Source organism: Azolla caroliniana, unplaced genomic scaffold (genome assembly GCF_043228905.1).
Source record: "Azolla caroliniana isolate FFs.n. ecotype wild unplaced genomic scaffold, voAzoCaro1.0.p SCAF_20, whole genome shotgun sequence".
Taxonomy (NCBI): domain Eukaryota; kingdom Viridiplantae; phylum Streptophyta; class Polypodiopsida; order Salviniales; family Salviniaceae; genus Azolla; species Azolla caroliniana.
Window position 1 is genome coordinate 369,121 of NW_028230455.1, and position 21,882 is coordinate 391,002.

General features: G+C 35.5%; 1 protein-coding gene across 3 annotated transcripts; it reads left to right on the forward strand.

The window, feature by feature from the left end:
• Positions 1-11,230: 11,230 nt before the first annotated feature.
• LOC147850677 (sodium/hydrogen exchanger 6-like) lies at positions 11,231-19,477 on the forward strand. 3 transcript variants are annotated; one of them, XM_087335599.1, is made up of 23 exons: positions 11,231-11,350; positions 11,483-11,711; positions 12,465-12,516; positions 12,607-12,666; positions 12,767-12,791; positions 12,919-13,004; positions 13,127-13,238; positions 13,328-13,390; positions 13,494-13,513; positions 13,602-13,699; positions 14,770-14,798; positions 14,888-14,919; positions 15,047-15,094; positions 15,483-15,543; positions 15,633-15,730; positions 15,808-15,883; positions 15,992-16,011; positions 16,094-16,191; positions 16,341-16,450; positions 16,532-16,615; positions 18,501-18,604; positions 18,701-18,786; positions 18,896-19,477. In XM_087335599.1, exons 2-23 carry the CDS (start codon positions 11,552-11,554, stop codon positions 19,180-19,182), a joined length of 1,809 nt encoding a protein of 602 aa, XP_087191725.1. In that variant the 5' UTR covers positions 11,231-11,350; positions 11,483-11,551; the 3' UTR covers positions 19,183-19,477. The 3 variants fall into 3 exon arrangements, with proteins under 3 accessions (XP_087191725.1, XP_087191726.1, XP_087191727.1); XM_087335600.1 differs by lacking the exon at positions 15,992-16,011 and having other exon boundaries at positions 16,074-16,191; XM_087335601.1 differs by lacking the exons at positions 11,231-11,350; positions 11,483-11,711 and having other exon boundaries at positions 12,466-12,527.
• Positions 19,478-21,882: the final 2,405 nt, after the last annotated feature.

The window sequence follows — 21,882 nt, forward strand, 5'->3', positions numbered from 1 at the left end:
TGTGGATTGCCTGATTTGGTGATGGAGTTTCAGTTTATAGATGACTTCCTCTTGAGAAGTTGCATTCAAGGTAGGAGGAAAAGACTGAAACAAATGTCTGAGTCCTAAAGAATTAGATGTTAACACAACATGAAGAAAATGGAAAGTGTGAAGACATAGGTTTAATGTAAAGAAAACATATGAAGAAGTTGCTGCCATAGTTATTGGTAACAATCGGCAACGGTTCGGTTCGGTTTGAGAGGGTCCAAACTGAACCGGTTTGGAACCGAACTATTTAAAATTTTTGAAACCTAAACCGAACTGATAAACATTTTTGAAACTGTTAAACCATTAAACCATAAAAACCGCGGTTTCGTGGTTCAGTTTTGGTTTTCAACATAGGTCAAATTTTTTATTTTTTTAAATTTATAATATTTCATTATTTAGAATTTTAAAATTTTTGAAGATGTTCCTAAAATGTGAGAATAAGATGTAAAAATGAAAGAATTGTTTAAAAACCATTTTTAAAAGTTTTAAAAGTTTTAAAAAAAAATTAAAAATTGTTAAACCGTTTAAACTGCGGTTTTTTACTGTTGAAACCGTTAAGCCGTTAAACCGCGGTTTTGTGGTTGCCGATTGTCAGTTATTGGTATAGCTTCTTTGAGATGTTGTGGCTATGTGAAGTTGAGAGGTTTTTTTAAACTATTGTCAACTTGGGATGTTTGGCTATCAAGAAAGGAGATGCTTATTAGAATCTTGTGTACATAATCAATCTAGCATTAGCTTTTTAACAGGAAATGCTTACAAGCTTGCACTCTTGTGATTGTTCTCTTACATACATTCCATGCTTGATGCATAACGACTACAATAATGACTATTGCCACAACTTTTGATACACATGAATTTGTAAATTCATATTTACATAGAAGCTAGCATCTTTGCATTGTTTTGGATAGGGTAGCACCATGAGAGTATCTTGTGTGACCAAGGACAAGCCACCATCTTGCATGGTCTTGGATTAGGGTATCACCATGAGAGTATCTCATGTAAACATGTGAGGAGAAGCCATCATTTTGCATGGTCTTGAATAGGGTAGAACCATGAGAGTATCTTGTGTAAACATGTGAACATGAGAGTAACTCTAAATAGATTCAAACACAACCTTGTGGCTGAAAACCTATGTAAGTCCAATATTGAAATTTAAAAAGTGTTTATTTTTTAAAATAAGTTTGACTTAGATATTGCTAAAATATGCAACTAGTGTTTCTAATTTTTTATGTGTTTGTTAATGTGAGGGTGTGCACATCACTGTGATTGCCACTCCTCAACTTGGTTTAGCATAAGGATTGGGATGTAAGCTTGGGAATCAACCAACTACCCTTGGTAAATTTCACTATATTGGTATTAATGTGACAATTTCCACATGTGAGCATGGGTGGTTCTCCATTTTGTGCGAGAAAGAAAGAATGTGTGTGTGATGGATTTTATTATCATCTTTGGAGGTCAAATATGACACAATATGGAACCAGAATTGAATCATTTTTATGTAGTAATGGAATTTTGTGGGTTTTAATGTTCAAGAATTTTAGTAGTAAATTGTTGCCATCGAGAGTTTGAACATCTTGATTGCATGAGGAATGTTTGTGGGGAGTGGAGTGATTAGATAATGTGAGTGGGGAGTGGAGGGAATAGAAAATGTGTGTAGGAGATAATTAATGCTCATGAAAGATTGGATATGATCTATTTGAATGGTTGAGCCCATGGTGAGGACCAAATCGACTCTCTCTCAAATTTGATGTTTCATTCTTTAAACTACTAGGCCACATTCTAAATATAGCATTACATTTGTTATAATTTAAACTACCAAACCATCAACCATAGTGAGTGAAATGCTTCATTTGAGTAGTTGTGTGCAAAGTGTGTTTAAAAAGTACATAATACTTCATGTTATCTCTTGATAAAAGAGATTGATCATTGTAGAGCGATGCATAACATTGATGCATCTACACTTTGGGGAAACTCATTAGACATTGTAGTAAAAAATTGTCATGGCTTGCTTGGAATTGGTAGTGGCTGCAATAAACCATAAGGATGGTGTTGAGGCATCTTTACTCTACAACATGCATAAGATGTCCAAACATAATCTTCGACAAATTTACGTAGATGACACCACCAAAATGAACGTGTTAACAAATCCAATGTCTTATTGATACCAAAATACTTTTGACGCATTATCATAAGGTCTTGTTGGTCATATTTCGACTCATTATCGTAAGGTCACAAGTTCAAATCCTTTTTGGAGCAATATCATGGCATTATGTGTGTTTTACACTTGGTTTATTTTTTCTATAAAAACTAGCCATGTGATAAAACAATCTAAAGTTAGTTGTTAGTGAAGGATTGAGATAATTTAATCTTCACCCTTCATTCCGTATGAATTAGCCCACAACTATAATTACAGTTATGATTGTAACAACCAATGATTAGGGTAATTGCCTTCAAGCTAACATTCTCAAGTTCAGCTCTCGGTAAACGTAATTACTATAATATAAAATGTCGTTGTTCTATTCAAAGTTATGCAACAAAGTTGATTTTATGCACTATGTTTGATTGTGTCCCATGTGGATCTTTTATTACCCAGGAAATTTTAGTACAAGAGTAATTATTATGAACTATAGAATTTCCATCATCTACTTTGGTCTTTCTCCTAATAGTTATATTAGCAATTATAAGACTTGGGTTGTGTTTGAATTTCCAAATTGTGTTTGTAGTCCCAATGGTTAATATAAGTGTCTTCTTAGCAATATACCCGAGTTTGACTCTCAGAAGACCCAATTATTAGAGTGCAACACGTCCTAATACATAGCCACCTTCAATGTAAATAGAACATCAATCAAATACTTTGGTTATTTTGGTGATACAAAATGTTAGTCATTTTAGTTGACACCAACTTTAGTAATTCTCGGTATAAAATGTTAAATTTTAGATTGTGTTTATAGTCCAATGATTAGGGCAATTACCTTCCAACTAACAACATTCCCAAGTTCGATTCTACATAGACATAATTAATGTAGTATAACATGTCGTTCCATTCATAATTATCCACCAAGTTGATTTTATGTGTTTCAGGTGTGTCCAAATAGGATCTTTAATCAACCAGAAATTTTTAATACAAGAATAACATTTATGAAACCTATAATTTCTATCATCTACTTTGGTTTTCGCCTAATAGTTGTATTATGAATTGTTCATCCTTGTTTTTTTAGTTTAATAAGACTTGCATTATTGATTTTCCAAATTGTGTTGGTAGTTTAATGGTTAGAATAATTGTTGTTCGAGCAATAGACTTGAGTGCAATTCTTTGTAGATGCAATTAGCAGAGTGCAATATCTCCTTATAATGTAGAATAACACTCATTATAAATAGAACCTTAATCAAATACTTTGGTTGTTTTGGCAATACAAAATCCTAGTAATTTTGGTTTAAACCAACTTTAGTAGTTTTTGACATAAAACGTTATTTGGTCTAATAGGTCATATTTGACCTCCAAAGATGATAATAGAATCTATGTATCTATCTAATGAAAAACACATAATTGTATTAATAAATGTTTGTAAAAAATACTGCTTATAATGGGTGTCACAATGGAGTATCATCATCCACTAACTACATGGGTAGTGGAACATATTGAATTGCCAATATGCAATGCGAACACTCCATTGAGGAAAGAATTTCCACTTGCTCTAATAAAGAAAATTACAACGTTAGCTCTCCCGTCAACTTTCATAGATATGTTTTGACTCCATGCCTACCATCAAATACAAAAGCATTACACATATCCCAATTATGAAGCAATCCATAATACATCAAAAATAAGAAAATGATCTCCATCTTTGATTTTGGGTCAATGTAAATTGTGCACACCCACTATCTAGCCGACAAATAACATTGTGATAAAACTTACCAATTTTGAGAAATGTAACTCCAAATATGAGAAGCAATCAGACATTGTATAAAATAGTGAGTATTATCTTCCATTTGAATAGTGCAAAAGAAGTAATTGCTTGTTCCTAGTCTACGTCTCTCTCTCTCTCTCTCTCTCTCTCTCTCTCTCTCTCTCTCTGATATGGGAGAAAAATCCAAGACAAAGAAGAGAACAAGGAGGGGTGACATGTTTGATTAAGAAGGAAATAGAGAAATATGTGTCAATCATAAAAACGATGAACATAAATGTTATATATGGCCCAAAATAGAAACACCTAATGATTTGCCCACTTTTGTAGTTGGATGTTACATTCCTCATCAAGATTCTAATTTTATGCTTGTTTGGATAAAGATTAACCTTTTGCCAATCTAGATGATGATATTTTGCTTATTTCAAATCCAAAGGGGAAGTTATTGTCTTTGGCGACATGAATGCTCGTATAAGAAGTTTCCAACTTGATGCACAAGAATCTTTCATGCTACATATCTCAAGGATACAAGAGGACATGCAAATGTATAGTCGTTATTCTCACGATGAAAAAAATCTAGACCAATTTGGGAAGTTACTCCTACAAATGTGTAATAGTACCGGATTGCTTATTGCAAATGGTATTTCCTTATGGCCCAACACCAATGATTTTACATGTAGAAAACACAATGGAAATAGTGTGATTGACGATGTGCTACTTTCCAAAGGTATTTTGGATCGTATCTCACTTGGTGAATGGACAGCAGAATCCAATCATAGGCCTTTATGTATTGATCTCAAATGTATGCATAAGTTTGATTGTGAGAAATCTATTGAAGATAATAAATAACCGCACTTGAGCATGAACCTTAAGCGAGCGCCCATGTATTCCAATATGGTTGAGGATATGTTACAAATGACAAAGATACAATATGGTGCCAAAATAGAATGTAAATGGGAAGCTTTCAAGGAAGTCATTCTCTCATGTACAAACAAATGTTTTTCGACCAACCGCACATCTGTGAAATGCACCAAGAAATTTAGGAAAAAATGGTTTGATAAAGAATGTCATGAAGCTCAAAAGTGCCTTATGGTTTTGGATGTAGTTAAGGATAAAGAAAATTACCAAAAGCATTTGCATGAGTATAAAAGGCTTATTCAAAGAAAGAGAAGAATATGGGAAGTTATTCAACAATTTATCCAAACGCAAGAGAAAGCACATGCATGTTATAAATTTTGAGGAAATCTAAAGGGAAAACGTGTTGAGAGTTATGGTGACTTAACTCTTCACGACTTGTCTATGCATTGTAAGAATTTATATGAGTTATTTCTTGCCGGAAAGATGATGTGTTATGGTTCTCTTTCACATATGTCTCCCTTCTTTACAATTAAAGATATATGCATAAGAGTTAAGAAATTGGCCTCTCAAAAGGCAAGCAATCTTCAATATATAAAGGTTGAAATGCTCAAATGGGTGGGAAAGGAAACACGTGTATGGATAAACGATGTGTTTAATGATGCATTGCAACATGGTATGTCATATGATTGGACTAAAAATTAGATCAAACCTTTACATAAAGGCGGAGATGTAAATAATGTAAACAATTATCAAACCATAATGGTTGGCTCATTAATGGCAAAACTGTTTGGATGTATAATGGAATCAAAGATAAGTGTATAGGCTGGAAAAAATGGTAAGAGAGCTTATGGACAAGCTAGCTTTCGAAAACACCATAGCACCATTAATCACCTTGTCACCCTTTGAATATTAATGGCGAAAAGTCGCCTTAGAGGTAAAGGTTTATATTGTTGCTTTGTAGACTTCAAGAAAGCTTTTGATATGATACCTCGTGAGCATCTTTGGAGGGGAATGGAAGAACTTGAGGTGCCAAGGGAATATATGCTTGCAATTTCTTGAATTTATGAGAGGGTTATATGTTGTGTGCATATGAGAGATGTACTTTTAGATTTTTTCAAAAGCACTGTTGGTGTTAAGCAATGATGCCCACTCGTGACGATGTTATCACGTCAACTCCGAAGCAAATCGACAGTACCACATGACATTATTAGAGCTGAGTTCAATCTACCCCCGATGTTAGTAGAAGCACTCTTTCAAGTGGTAGTTTTTATTCATCGGATACATAGCCAACCACAAGATAGGATATCCCGTCGAGCCTTTGAGGCGTCTCGATCTTTATATGTGTCTGGCGACACTAGCTCTTGGTATAGCATCGTGGTGAGTTGGCTCCGTGCGAACGGCATAGACATTAATAACCTACCTCCCCTTAAGTACAACCATGGGACTGATCAAACTTTAATCTCTCACGAAGATCGTAATAAAGTGATACGCCAAGAAATATGGCAAATTTACACTCGATACAAATGGATCACCCCACGAGAACCACTCCCATCTAAAATGGTGTACTATAAGGAACACTTCTTGCGCTTCTCTACGCTAGGCTTTATTACACGACCAAGATATTTAGATACATTCTTATCAAATGCACTAAGGGTGGCCATTGGACAACTTAGGATATCATCTCACCAACTTGAGATTGAGAATGGTCGGGCTAATAGAGTCCCTAGAGAGGAAAGGTTATGTAGGTTATGCCACATAGAGATAGAGGATGAGTATCACTTCACATGCAAATGCCCAACTTATGCCGAGATACGAGCGGAATACCAAGACATACTAGGACCCTCTCCCACCCTCTCCAAACTATTAGATACCCCGAATGTAAAGAGACTAGGTAGATATATCTTAGACCTAAAACAACATAGGGAGAATAAATTACAAAGTGCTAACGATAACCCTCTTAGTATTCATCACCATGTAACTAGTGTAATTTTTCAGGAACAAGGGGAGACGATGAATGTGGATACACTTACGCCGCTCGGCCTCTCCCTTGAGGAAGCAGAAATGCAAAGAACAACGAAACGCCCTCGAATGTTGGGCTTCAAAACAAGTCAACGTGGAGTAGACAAGATTAAGAAGATAAGGGAACGTGAGCTACGTCGACTAGAAGCTATGGTTGGGGTACCTCTTACATGGGGACCACGGGCCACATCCACATCGCAACCCTTTGACCTTCCGCTTCTCTTCGAGAGACTTGGATGGAAATGAAAATAACAATTGTATATCACCATTTTCATTGTAGTAGAACATGTTTCTATATAAAACATGTTTGTTATTTTTTAGAACTATTTAGCTTAAACTCTATTTTTCATCTTATTTTTATTTTTACTTCGATGAATGGGTAAATATCCCATTTTTGTTGTAAACCATTTGTCTCATGGGCCAATTTTGGCCTTAGAAGACGTTAATCTATCTTTCTTTCTTTCTTTCTTTCTTTCTCACCAACACTATTTGGTCTATGCATTGATGAATTAGAATAAATGGTTACCAAGTTTGTAAAGGAAGAATGTGTTGAAGAAGTTGTCATTGGGAATGTTGTGATTATGCTTTTGTTATATGCAGATGATGTAGTGCTTTTTGCAAATACTTTAGGTGATGCACACAAGCTTATGAAGGCATTGGAAAAATTTTACATGCACACTAAATTAAGTGTTAATAGATGTAAAACAAAGATTATGCTTGTGAAGAGCCAAAAAAGAGATAAACCATGCATTATGTACACCAATGAGCCACTTGAATGTGTGGAAAGCTTCAAATATCTTGGCCTTGAAGTTCCTTCAAAACATAGATGGAATGAATGTGCTACACGCCGCTTAGAGGCGGGTGAGCGAGCATACTATGCATTTGAGAACACATGCAATCTTGGAGATATTAAGTGTTGGGTACTCAAGAAATATATTTTCGACACTTTGGTGACACCGATTTTTCTCTATGGGGTGGAAGTATAGGGCGGTAGCATCCCTAAATCTACATGGAAAGAGTTTGAAATTGTCCAAAAACATTTTCTTACAAAGTTTCTACAAGTTAATAAACAAACACCCCATGCCCTCCTCCTTGAGAAGGGATCACTTCCCATTGAATCACGACCATGGAAAGAGTTGTTGAATACATGCTTAAGGTTAAAAAAAGTCCCTCACGTCAACTTCCTAGAATTGCATGAGAAGCAAGCAAAAAGATCCAAAAAACGCATAAAAGCAAAATTTTATGTTCAGTTGGATGCAAGATATAGAAAAATGGTTTGGTAGATGGGATGCGAGACACTTGCTTCATGATGCATCACTAGATTCCTTTGTAAATGAGGCCTTTTTGCAACACCAATGTATCATGACATGGGACAAATGTGGAGGCTCATGCTTCACATATTATACTACACATGTTGCACCTAACTACAAAACCATATTCTTTGCAGAACGGGGACATCGTACACATCGATACATGTTAGATCCATTCGAACCATTGCTTCGGCATGCGACTTAGCTCACATGCATTGCGATGTGAGACGAGGTGTTGGGGCACAAGTGATGAGAGTGACCGCCTATGCACACTTTGCCCTAAACAAGTTCAAGAGTCTGAGTATCACACTTTGATACAATGCTCTGCCTTTGATCATATTCGACCATGCTTTCCACATCTCTTTGACCAAGCCCAATCCTTGCACGAATTTCTCTCACAACCACAATGTGCACTCTCGATTGCAACATTCATTGGTAAAGTTTTTGATCATCGAGAGTCGTTACTCACTTTCACACGTACCACGTGAAATGTAATATTTTTGGTCTCATAGGTCATATTTGACCTCCAAAGACGATAATATAATCTATCTCGCTCTCTCTCCATTATAACATAGAAACACTATGAAACTCCCTTAAAAACACTCTCTTAGTCCCTAACCTCACTGTTGCATAATGTTTTTGAATTAGATGATCAACAAACCTCCTTGCCTTGCATTTTTATATATCTATTGCACATCATTCTTTAACATTCAATTTGTATATTTTTTCCCTTTCAATATCGTTCAAAGTAGTGACAAGAAATGTTGCATTACTCCCAACATTTACATGCTTTTTAAAAACATGAGTAATAGGTGGCTACTTATTTAACGATGCATGAGTTTGTACACCTCTTATGAAGAAGACAAATGTCATTCTTTACAGTCCTTCATGCCTTACGAGTCTCTCGTGTATTTGTCCTTTTTTATCCCACTTCTCATTTTGTCATGGCATATTATCCCTATTTATAATGTATTCCCCCTCTATCTTGGAATCCATGATACATGAGTGACTTGTGAGTAAAAAAAGATGCAATAAAGACAAAAATGAGGTAACGACACGAGAAAAAAACATGAAAGGCAACAATGGGAGACATGCATATGGAGAGATGGAGGCATACCAAAAAATTCGAAAGACTTATGAACAATCACACAAACTTGGGTATAACAAATCAAATGTTGGGTGTTTTAATTTTTTATGTTTTCTTTGAAATCGTGTGAATTAGAGGTAGCTTAGGGGTAGCTTGCTGTAGTTTGAGAAATTTATCATTGCAATGCCCTATACAAAATGTAAACTAGTTTATCTTTCAAAGCATGGTTAGTAAAGTTGGACTAATTGCTTCGCTAATTAATATTGATTTAAGGTTCATTGCCAATTATTTGTAGAAATTGAGAATCAAAGCAATTGTGGTGAAGGAATTGTCTGGAAGTGAAGTGCTTCCTCTTTTGACATTATAAAAAATATCAAATATCAAATTTTGTTCACTATGATGGATTGAAGAAGTGGAAAGCTTTTTCTATATGATTGATCGTTGTGTTCAATTCACTTCATGTACTAAAATCAATGGAATCTTATTGAAATTAAAATTTGGTTTGCATTTATCAAATTTAAGAGGAATCAAGTCAAACTTCAGAGACACCGTTCATTCCTACCTCTCTCTAGTCAATCATTAAAGTCAACATGATTCATGGAAAGCAGATCAATGTGGTGACCAACTAGGCTACATGCACATGCACATTGTTTGATGTTAGTCAACAATATCACGTGATTATGGGTACAATTTCGACGTACACAATTGAGCAAGGCCGATTACGAGCATAGAAGAAGAGGAGGAGGGGGAGGTCCCATGATACAGTACGTCTAATCACACCTGGGACCATAGAAGGCAGAGTCAACCCATAGTTTGACTTCCTATAGGAAAGAGATATAATGCTCTGAACAATCCTGACATGCCTTTTGTGATGAATCGGGAACCGAGCGCCACGTCCAACTGATGCCGGAAAGGCACAAAGATATTCAATGAGGACATTCCATATCAATATCAATATCAGTATCTATATTTGTATATGTATATGTATTTGTACTTGTATCTGCATCTATGTCTGTATCTGCATATGTGTGTGTGTTTTGTATTTGTATTTGTATTTTTATCTTGTATCTATATATTGTATATGTATATGTATCTGTATCTGTATCTATATCTATATCTATATCTGTATTTGTATTTGTATCTTGTATCTTGTATCTTGTATCTTGTATCTTGTATCTGTATCTGTAGTTGTATCTGTAGTTGTATCTGTAGCTATATCTGTATCTGTATCTGTAGTTGTATCTGTAGTTGTATCTGTAGCTATATCTGTATCTGTATTTGTATCTGTATCTGTATCAATATCAGTATTTGTATCAATATCAGTATTTGTATTTGTATTTGTATTTTTGTATTGGTATTGAAATCTATGCCCTCCATTTCATGAGCTTGCCCACGATTTTTCGAAAGAAAAACAAACACCCAACAATAAGAGGATTCAGAAACGAAAAAAACATGAGAAAAACCAAAAGAAGGTGAAAATAAATAAATAAATAAATAAAAGTTGGAAAAATAAAACCCCAAAAAAACAAAAGGAGAGGAAAAGGAAAAAGCAAGAAAAAGCAAGAAAAAGCGGACAGAAGAAACGGAGCCCCCCGTTTCGCTTTCGCCGTTTCCTTCTTGACTTTCTGCAACGAACGAAACGGCCCCGTCTCCTCCCGCGAAGCCGTTCTTTCTCCTCCACTCGACGTGACGAAACGGCATCTGATTCATCTGCTCACAGAGCTCGAAACGGCGGATCGGCCAGCCGTTTCGTTTCGGATCCGTTTCCTCCCCCCTGATAGCAGAGACATCTTTTGGTGTTGTTCTTGATCAATCCGTGGCATCCGATTCCTCTCCGCTAACCCCCCGAAACGGGAACCCGTTTCTTCTCCGTTTCTTCTCCGCCTCTGCTTCGAGCTGCTCCGCTAAGCTTTTCCTTCTTGCCTTCCCAAGGTACCATTCCTTCCGAATCCTTTGCAAAAAGCTTCTTCTGTATGGCATGCCGTTCGTAACTTGTTTTGCTTCTTCTTCCCCGTCTTTTGAAGAAACTGGCGTTTTCTTCGGCAAGAAACGGCACCCTGGGGCTGTGTTGTTCTCTCTAGCCGAAATCGGACCCGTTTCCCTGCGATTTTTTCAGCTGGTAGACCTCCTTTCTTCATCCGAAGGTACCATGAAAAGCTATGGCATGTTCATGATCTCTTAGTTCTTCATCGTGTTGAAGAAGTGGATGACAAAAGCCATGACATACATGTTAATAACTTGTCCTTCCCATGCCGATTTTTCCCGTCTGTTGACAGGAGCGAACACGGTTTCCTGTGATCTTGATCTTGAATGCGTTCATCACTTCTTTGTTTTAGTTTTTAGTCATGGTGGAGACACCAGCTGTAGTAGGTGATCAACAACAGATTGCGAGCGTCAGTATCCTCCTTCAAATCGTTACTCTGGGATTGGCTTTTGTTCTCGGTCATGTCCTGCGCAGACACAAGTTCTATTACCTACATGAAGCTAGTGCGTCACTTCTTATAGGTAAGTCTCTGGAATCAGTCTGAACCTCCATAACCATATGTATTCCAGCTATTTACCATATGTATTTTTGGTTTCCATTGGAAAGTACAAATATGTCCGTTCAAGTTTTAGCAGTGACAACCAGCAAAAATACATTGGCGTAATCCTAACAAGCAGTGCATGGATTTTCGATTGCCACTGCCTCAGAAGGACATAGTTTAGTTTGTTTTTCCATGAAAGTAATTGCATGTGTGAAGACAAGTTTGTGGAAATGTGCTTCAAGCTGAAGTTTCATGCCTATGCCAATCCCTTCAATCCGAAAGTGTTGTGTTTCAATGCTCTCAACCAATCACGACTGAGCTGCCCTCATATATAAAGTAGAAAAGAAATACACATTAAATTAAGCAGAAACAGAACAAATAAGAATTTAACATAATATTCTAAAGTATAATGTGAGACAACTGATGCCACCTTTGTAGAATATATTCTTGAATTCGGGCAAAGTCGTGCATATGTGTTTCAAAATCTCATTTTTATGTTGTGTCTTTGATAAAGACAGTAAAATTATGTAATTTGGAGGATTTAGGAGCTATATAGAATAAACTCCCTGGAACCAACACTCCTTTGGTCATGTCCATTTCCAAATCTCTCTTGAATTTGTTTGTAATTTTCAAGGTGTTTCTGCACTACACTGTCTCATAAATATCAGAACTGGAATACCTGTTGATAGGGTGTTTAACGTGACTTTTTCTTTGGCTGCTGGAAATGTTTCAGGTCTAATTGTTGGAGGAATAGCCAATATATCTAACACTGAAGAGAGTTTCAAGTAATGCCTATGTACTTCGTTCAGTTTAAACCTATCCGTGCTTTTAATCTTTCAATATTGTTTCTCAATTTGGTTTTATGATATCTTCAGGAGATGGTTCAACTTCAAGGAGGAATTTTTCCTTTTGTTTCTGTTGCCTCCAATCATTTTATATCCTTCTAAGTAGGACAGGATAATATGTCTTAGTAGTAAGATTTATTCTCGATTCACTCGTACTTTGTATACAGATTTTTCCTTGACTGCCAGGCACTTATTCTGGTTTCAGTCTTCATCCAGTAAGGCACTTTTCCACTATGAAGTATAAACGTTTTCCCAATTTTAAGAAAAGGATGCTAATACTTTACCATTTTCTATATCTGTTTTGGTTGTCTATCCTTGCCAAACGTTCCATCCTCTATGTAGAAACCCTTCTTTTCAAACTTTGGTGCAATCATAACATTTGCAATTATTGGAACCTTTACAGCTGCAATGGTCACGGGGATCCTTGTGTAAGCCTACTTCTATCTATATCTAAGTAAAGAGATATTCTTATTCTTGGAAGAAGAAGCACAGTTCTCATTGTTTACTACATCAGCTTTCTAACAGTATACTGGCCATCCTTGATGGCCAGCTACCTTGGTGGACTTATGTTTCTGATGTACAGGCTTCCCTTCCGGGAGAGTCTATTGTTTGGTGCTATTATTTCTGCGACAGATCCAGTAACTGTACTAGCAATTTTTCAAGTATGCCTTTTCTTCCCCTAATGTTCAATTGACAGGCATATCATTCCATTATGTGTTTGTCCGACATGTTACCATTGTGTTGAATGCAGGAATTAGGAGCAGATGTCAATCTTTACGCATTAGTATTTGGGGAATCTGTTCTAAACGATGCAGTATGTCATGTCTCTTTAAATGACATTCATCATTATGTTTCTAGATTGTACACATTTATTGATTAGAAACATTTTTACTTCTGTTGCCGTGACCTCTGTATAGGTGGCAATTTCTCTATACAGGTAGCGAATCTTCTTTCTTAATCAAGTCAAATTAAGATTCTCTTATCTGGGCTTCTCATAATATTGTATTGAATCTTTAAACTGTCAGAACAATAGTAGATACTGGACGACATCCTGCTGCAAATCACAACATAATTGCAGCCATTTGGGGCTTCCTTGAAGTTTTTGTGGGTTCTTGTTCTGCCGGTATACTTTTACTGCATTAATATATACAAAATACTATATATTAGCTAGTTAAAAACTGTTGATGTATGTTGATTCCTACTAAGTGCAGTGTATTGAAGAAAACATGAAAATTGATTGCAGTTAATGTATTACTACCTATTTAATGATACAAATTAAGGGAAGACCTTTAAGCTTTGAAATTGAAGAAGCCAGAGCCATGTTTTTTTCTTAAAATTACAAGTTAAGGTAAAAGCTAAAAAATGAAGTAATCTTCAAGATATGTAGTGTCTACAATCGTCTTCATGCATTGGTTCTGCATCAAAGACAATCAGATTAATGTATTTTATGCACTAATTAATTTACCATGCTGCACATCATGCGTTATCTGTTGACTTAATAAATTCCTCTTATTATAGTGCACATTAACTTCTAGCAACATATTAGATAATAATCCCATATATTAACTTGGGTTGGTTATTACTACAAATAATTAGGAGATATTTGGCATCTCTAATTTCAATGTTTTCATATGTAGCCTTGTTTATTTGGAAATTACAAGTTGACAGTAAAAGTTAAAAAATGATTTAATCTCCCAAACATGTAGTGACATTAACCTGAATGCGTTCATTGGTTCTGCATCAAAGGAAATCAAATTAATGTCTTTTATGAATTGATTAGTTTACTGTGCTGCATCTAATACGTTAACCCACTGACTTAATAAATCCATCTTATTATAGTGCCCATTATCTTTTACCAATGTGTTAGAGAATAAATTCGTTATTCATATAAAACCTCACTTTGACCATAATTTATATATGATTAAATTCCAAACGTTAAGCTTGTAAACACAATAACTTTATTAACAATTATCATTTTGTAATTGGGGTTGGTTATTATTGTAAACAATTGGATGATATGTGGGCTTCTCCATGTTAATGTTTCATATGCAGTATATTAATATCCAAACCTTAGATTTTGATCCCATTTATTTCAACAACTGTACATGACTTGCTACTTCTATATGGAGTTTGGTGGTTAAAGAATCGTTTTTGTCATATTGTTTGTCTTAACATGAGGTGTTTTCTCTGCAGGTGTTGTGGTGGCTCTCGTTTGTGCTTTAATATCCTGAATCATCATCTATTTTGCAATTTTGTAAATTTTCAGTTAAAAAATTATGCTTGCAATTCGTCCTTTCCTTGACTAGCTCACCTTTTTAAGTATGCGGGACTAGCTGTAAACAAGTGAGTGTTTGTTGATTCATAGTTCTAGTCTGTTTCAGTTTTAAAAATTTAACACATAAAAGGAGAAGCAATAGAATTTCAGTTTTAATAACACATCTGGAAGCTTTACTTCTTTTTTACTTTGCAGCCTTCAAAACTTGGAATGCTGCCTGGTGGTGCTTTTCCCTTATTTCTCGTAAGTGGTTCTTTCCACAATTAGTTAAATGTTTTCTGATGGCTCTATACCCATATTTGTTGCAAGTAATGCACCTGAAAGAGATTTCTCGTTTTCCAAAACTATGGATTTATAGCTTTTCTTAAACCCACAGGAGCATGGGAGAGGGGCACAGTAGGACAGAATTTTTTTAACGTCTTCCTATTGGAATATCTGCTCTCTAAACACAGGACAGAATTATTTTTAATTTCTTTTGAGGAGTGCTGTGTGTGTTCTCTGAACACTGTATGACAGAATTTTATTAATTGTTCTCATTATATTTTTAGGATTTTCTTTGGCTGAATAATCGTATTCAATGTATTGAGTTTTTTACGAAGCTAGTATGGTTCTTTACCTTTATTGCATCCAGGTACATGTTGGCCGAGAGTGTTGGTCTTTCTGGGATTGTTGCAATACTTTTTTGTGGTGTAGTAAGTTATCAGTCCTGATTATGGATATGCAAGAGTCTATCTATATTCTGATACTTCTGACAGGAGTTCATTGCTCTTTCTTTTTGTAGGTAATGAAACACTACATGTTTCCAAATTTATCCCCCAAAGCACAAACACTTACAGCTTCATTTTTCGAGCTAATCTCATCGTTGGCAGAAACTTTTGTGTATGTTCTTTGCTATTGTAGGTTTTGTAAATTTTTAAAATGCAAAAATTCTGCTTATAATTCTGTTTTTATTACAGCTTTATATACATGGGCTTAGCCATTGCCATTGAGGATCAAAGCTGGTCTCATGTTGGCTTCATTTTCTTTTCAATCGTATCCTCCTTGGTTGCTAATTCCATTATCCTAGGTCAACATGGTCATATTGGGTTGAACTCGTTGGGAATGTTCTCCTTGACAGAAAACTTCTTTTTGTACTGAAAGCTGTTTATGGTAGTTGCCAGGTAACAAATTCGATTTTATAGTTGTTTGATGAGGATGCTTCATGTATCTAAGTCTGACTTAGATGTTCTTTCTGTGTTGCAGGATTGCAAATGTCTTTCCATGTGCTTATCTGGTGAATCTGATCAGGCCTTTGTCTAGGCAGATTCCAATGAAGCATCAAAAGGCACTTTGCTTCAGTGGTGGGGAATATGTTTTTGTTTATCCATGTTCAATAATGAACAGTCAGATGCTATATGTCTTAATACATGTTTGATTTCTATTTGGAACTTTGCAAATCTGATGATAAAGGAAGTTTCTTTTTTATTGAAATTATGTTTTTAACTTGTAGGATTGAGAGGAGCAATGGCCTTTGCCTTAGCCTTGCAATCTACGCATGATTTACCTGAGAGTCATGGAAGGACAATCTTTTCGGCAACCACCGCTATAGTTGTGCTTACAGTATGTTCAGGATATTTTTGTGTTGGTGATATAATCTTTACTGCTTTTAACATGTTACTTATAGTTATTATTGGTTGTCAGGTTCTTTTGATTGGTGGTTCTACTTCTACTATGCTGGAAGTTTTGGATGTAATTGGGGAGAGCAATACAAATGGAAATATAGAGGTATGTTGATATATTGTTTGGACTTATTTCTAAAAGCTATTTTTTCTCAATACACCAAAGGGATCAATATCCATTTTTTATAACTGTTGTAACAATATAGCAATAGTTTATAACTGTAAATAGTTTCATTCTAGTCTGATAGACCTCCCTTCATTAATTGTGGTAGAGTTTCTGTAATGTGAGAGGTCAAAGATCACATTACTCATGTAACGAGCTTCGTTTAGGATAGGTTAGCTTAGCTTTGTTGAGGTTGTCATGTGCTGATGTGAAGGTTCTGGTTGGGCAATAAAGGCTGCTTAAAAGTTTCTGGAGGATTGATCAAAGAAAGTTCCAATGACAGGATTTGGCATACCGTCACCATCAACTTATTAGGTTGATGTTTATTTCCACTTTATCTGGTCTCTATGGTTCTTCAGTAGAAGCTACATTCACTCTCTCTCAGATAAAGCTCATTGTCACCAACCTCCACGGACACTATTCATCATACTGTGAATGAAGAAACGTTGGCTCTGATAGAGGTCAATGAAGACCATTTTGGATTTATGTTTCATTTAGGACACAATCTTGTACCTGGATGTGCCCCTTCCTCCATGGGATATTCCGTTGTTACTCCCTCATGGGTATGGAATTCTAGCCCACATCATTTTAGGTATTTGAGAGTACTTAATTTTTGTTACAGTACCCAAGTGGCTGAAAGCTGAACATCCTCATGTGTATTTCTTTTTATTATTCCTCAAAGAATCTCCAGAGTTACCAACAATTTAGAATCTCAGACCGTACGTGATGGCTGAAACAGCTTGGGGTTGTTAATATTCAATTGGAGGTTATTGGTGCTGAATGTGATATGGTTGACATTAAATATAAAGGTATTTGGCTCCGAGTTGTCAATGACTCATGCTCTAATGAGGTGATTTTAGATCTCAATTAGAATGGATTCATGTTTGATTGGATTTGATATGGCTTTAATTAGTTATTATGGGTGCGTGATTGGAGTTTATAAGCAGCAGATTAGGCATGAATAACATTTGATTAAGATGATTTTTAGTTTGCTTGGTGATGCTTAGCAATTAACGGCATCTGATTTTAGCGTTCAATTGGAGGTGATTGGTCATTTTCCTTTGAGCTCCAAAATCATTGTCTGCTTCAATTGTTGGTAAACTTTCAAACTTTTGATTGCTTTTTGGGAATTGCCATTGGAGAACATGACTCTCCATAATCACCTAATGGAGGATCAATTTGTGCAAAGTAGGGATTGGTAGGTTAAGTGGACTGTCGGACTACCAGACAATTACAATCAAGCTCTAAATAAGTAGTGAATAAAATCTTAGCTGATTATATATTCTAGAGAGAGAATGACAGAGTATAGAGGAGCAGAAATGTATTTACAGAGATTACAGTTCTGGAAGTGCCACCTGCCAACACCTTGTATACCAGACACATACAGGAATGCATTTGATTCCATAGGCTTAAGAGTCCTCAGTTACTCCTCGCTTATAATATCTATCCTTAATTGCTTTGTATCTCGTTATTTATTTGTTGTGGATACTGATAATAGGACACAAACATGTAAATATTTTCTCTCATAGGCTTATAAACTTAAAAAATATGTTCTGTTGATTCACTCATATATTCTTTCTTTCCTTCTTTTCTATGTACATAAGAAAATATATGGGGGAAATATATCTACCATGTCATGGTTCCTTTGGGAACCCTGTTCTAGATCAATTTTGCTAGACCGATTGGTCAATTTCAGCTGTTTGAGTGTGTCTTATTGTTTGAATTATATACGCACATAAATAAATGTTCTTCCAGATGGTTTTACGAATCCAGATGAAATGCAGTCGTCAGATATTAACACTATCAGATTGATTTGTTTGACGTGCAGAATTTTGATGATGAGAACGAGTATATAGCTCCAACATTTATTGGAGAGAATGATGGAAGTCCCACACAGGATCTTAAGGCACGGTTCCGTGAATTTCAACGAAGGTTTGTGTAAATCATTTACTACTGGAGGCTTTGTAATCCTTGGACTAAGTAGTTATAACAAAAGTCAGCTCTAAATATTTTCTGTTTTATTTACAGTACGGTTTCCTTCACTGCTTTAGATAAGAATTTTCTTACTCCCTTCTTTACGGCACGTAATGGAGAGACACAGCCACTTGTAGATGGTAACATATTATTAATGAAAAGCTCTATTTCTGTTTTAAGATCCTCATAACAAATGAGCTTGGAAGCAAAGGAGTCCATCCTGTGCTAAAATGTTAATGATCTATGCAGGAGAGAGATCTAATAGTGATCCAGAAAAGAGATACAACCTATCAAAAAACAAGGGCAGGAGTTCTGTTTCTGTTTCTTGCCAGGCTGGCACACCTCAACAAGAAAGCATTAATGAAAATAGTTCTGATGGAAGAATAAAAAGGCTTCCATCAGGCAATGCATACGGAGATGTAATCCGAATTCATGGTGAAAAAGATGATAATAAAGAGCAACCTGAAGTATCCTCTACTTCCAGAGGCCTTTCTCTGGAAAGCAAACCTCGGCAATCAAGGAATGAGAGAAAATGAAAGTATAATTTATTTTTTTCATGGATATTTATGTACAGATTGTAATCTATGAAGGTCTTGCTATGAGATGTCAAGAGTTACTTACATATAAAATGAGGCTTTACGATATGTACATGAGGTCTTGCAAAGTACGGGGCATCGTTTCCTCAGCATATGGCTAGAAAGCTGGGAATACATGTAAGCCTCTCTTAAAAATAGTTGCAGCCTATTATGAATATATAAAGTATTGTAATATTTTAATTTGTGTAGTTTTGTTAACTCCAACGATAATGGGCAGAACCTGAAACATATCACCTCCTTCATCACAACTCCATGGCGTTGTTTTCATTCATTTATGTAAGGATGCAATCTCTTATTATCAGGAACCTCCCATCTCAATCGATGAACTTTCTTCTGAGAGTCCATAGTGTCCTACCTTTCTGAAGTTCTATCATCATTACACCTAAAGAGTTCGCTGTATTCTGAGAAGTAGAGAATTTGTGAAATGAGGCAGTTCATTTAGTTTACGAAGTTGCTTGCTTTATCAACATGATCTTCTTGCTTAATCGTGTGTAGGAAATGACATCTGTTGAGTCTTATAGAGCTTTTAAGTATGCATTTATTGATGTATTGGAGGGCCTTTCTTTTGTATCATGTTTGATATCAACATGGTGACTCGTTTTTCATATACGCCCATTTATTGTTGTACTCTTTATGTAGGCTTATTTTATTGTTGTACTCGTTTAACCCAAACTATGTGTGTTTGTTGTGTCCCAAGTGTTGCACATGCTTGTGTCAACTCAGCTTTGATGTCTCTTGCCAAGGCATGTCTCTTTTAGAGTAAACCTCAGAGTGGACATTTAACAAACATAATATATATAATATACATACATATATATGATTTCTGAATGAATCCACTAGCCAACAAACATAATATATAAATATATAAATATACGGACATGTATATATAAATCCTAAATGAATTTCCTTAAATTCTCAGGGATATATTTTCAAAGGACATTGAGGTTTGATAATGTTAGGTTATAAATTGGTTCCTATGGTAGGTCTTTTTGTGGTTGATGATCAATAGGATAGTTATAAGTTGACATTTCAAGAGCATACTAGCATTCTCTTCACCAAAGACATGCTTGAATTCTAGATACTTTGTTAGAAGTAAGGTTTTCAACTTTTGTGGTTTGGGGGATATACATTTTTACCATCACAAATATAACCATTTCTAAATTTGTAACTTTGTAGAGAGATTATTGAGATTTGATGACACATGAGACTTTAGTTTAGGAACAATAGCGAAGTAAGATGTGGTTTTTTTGGGATTCCAAGGTTGCTTGGCTTTTTTGATCAATCTTTGGATTGTGAAGCTTGAACCAATGTAGAGCAAGAACTATTGAATAAAATCACTCAAGCTAAGAACTACACAAACTAATTTGACTCTTTAAACTTAGACCCCATCATCCAATAGGGTGGCCATTTATAACTATGAGAGATCCTATAATATTTTCATGGATGCATGTTATGATTGTTAGATGTACTTAGACAATTACCACTTCCACTTGGTTAACTTGATGTTTAGATCAATAAGGACAATTGATCACTATATGATTTGGGTCACCACAATATAGAAATGAATGGTTTGCTCAGTATTGTTGCTTTTTAGATTTAGTCAACGCCCCTCAATGATGTGCTACATCGATCTCCATTGGAGTGGGGCCACCCTTCATAACTGTGTTCAGTGCTTGAGCAGGGTTTGAAGGTGGGCATGCAACCACAAATGCATTAGTATGCTGTCCTTGAGCATAATATTTGTTTTCCTTTGTCTCTCAAATAGTCGGTTATCTCATTGTACTATTGAACTAACAGTCTTTGTTGTGGATCTCTAATATTCATGCAAATTGAGTAAATCCTTCACATAAATGTGTTGCCCATAATGGAATTGTTCTATTTATGGGAATGAAATATGTAAAGAGGTGAACATTTGCAGCATGAATTGAGGCAAGGACATCTCCTTGTTTCTATCTTTGAATCTTGTTGATTGTCATTCTCACACTACGAGTATCACCAAAACTTGTTTGGATTTCCTTGATGAAGACATCAAAATCTTGTATTGAGGCAGAATTCTTTTTTTATAATGGTGCAAACCATGGAAGTGCTATACCTATTGGTAGTGTTTTTACGAACCTAATTTGAGTTGTATCCATTAGATATATGTTAGGATGCATTTGTATGTTAATGCACACTTGGTACCGTTAACAAATCCGTAAAACAATCAAGTTTAGAGAGAATGTGCTTGTACGTTTAGTTGTTGATGAACTCCATTACAATCATAGAACGTAATATTCGTGTTCGTGCAAGCATTCAAATGTTTGAAAACAAACACTTTTGAAAAGTGAAAAATATGTGCTCCTTTTATTGTCATCTCAAATTCAGCTCACCCTAGTGGTAAGGAGTCATGCTTTTGTTGTTTATGTCTTGGGTTCGATTCCCAATATTCTAATCTCTCTCTCTCTCATTAGTACCATGTCATAGCAAAATTTTATGTTTATATTATAATAACTTTTCTTTTCTTTTCTTACTATTAGAACTAAATACAACCTAGTGGTAAGTTGTTGTGCTATTATTACTTGTGTCTTGGTTTCAATTCCCAACTTTCTCAAATCCTCTTGTTAGTGTCATGTTCCTTTTCTTTCTTTGTTATTAGAAATT

Bases quoted from the DNA above. Each gene is read 5' to 3' on its own strand.
- LOC147850677 (XM_087335599.1), top strand. From the start codon at position 11,552: ATGGTGGAGACACCAGCTGTAGTAGGTGATCAACAACAGATTGCGAGC. The intron at 12,792-12,918 runs GTAAGGCACTTT...TCCTCTATGTAG, and splicing joins CTGGTTTCAGTCTTCATCCA to AAACCCTTCTTTTCAAACTT. The intron at 15,095-15,482 runs GTAAGTGGTTCT...TATTGCATCCAG, and splicing joins GTGCTTTTCCCTTATTTCTC to GTACATGTTGGCCGAGAGTG.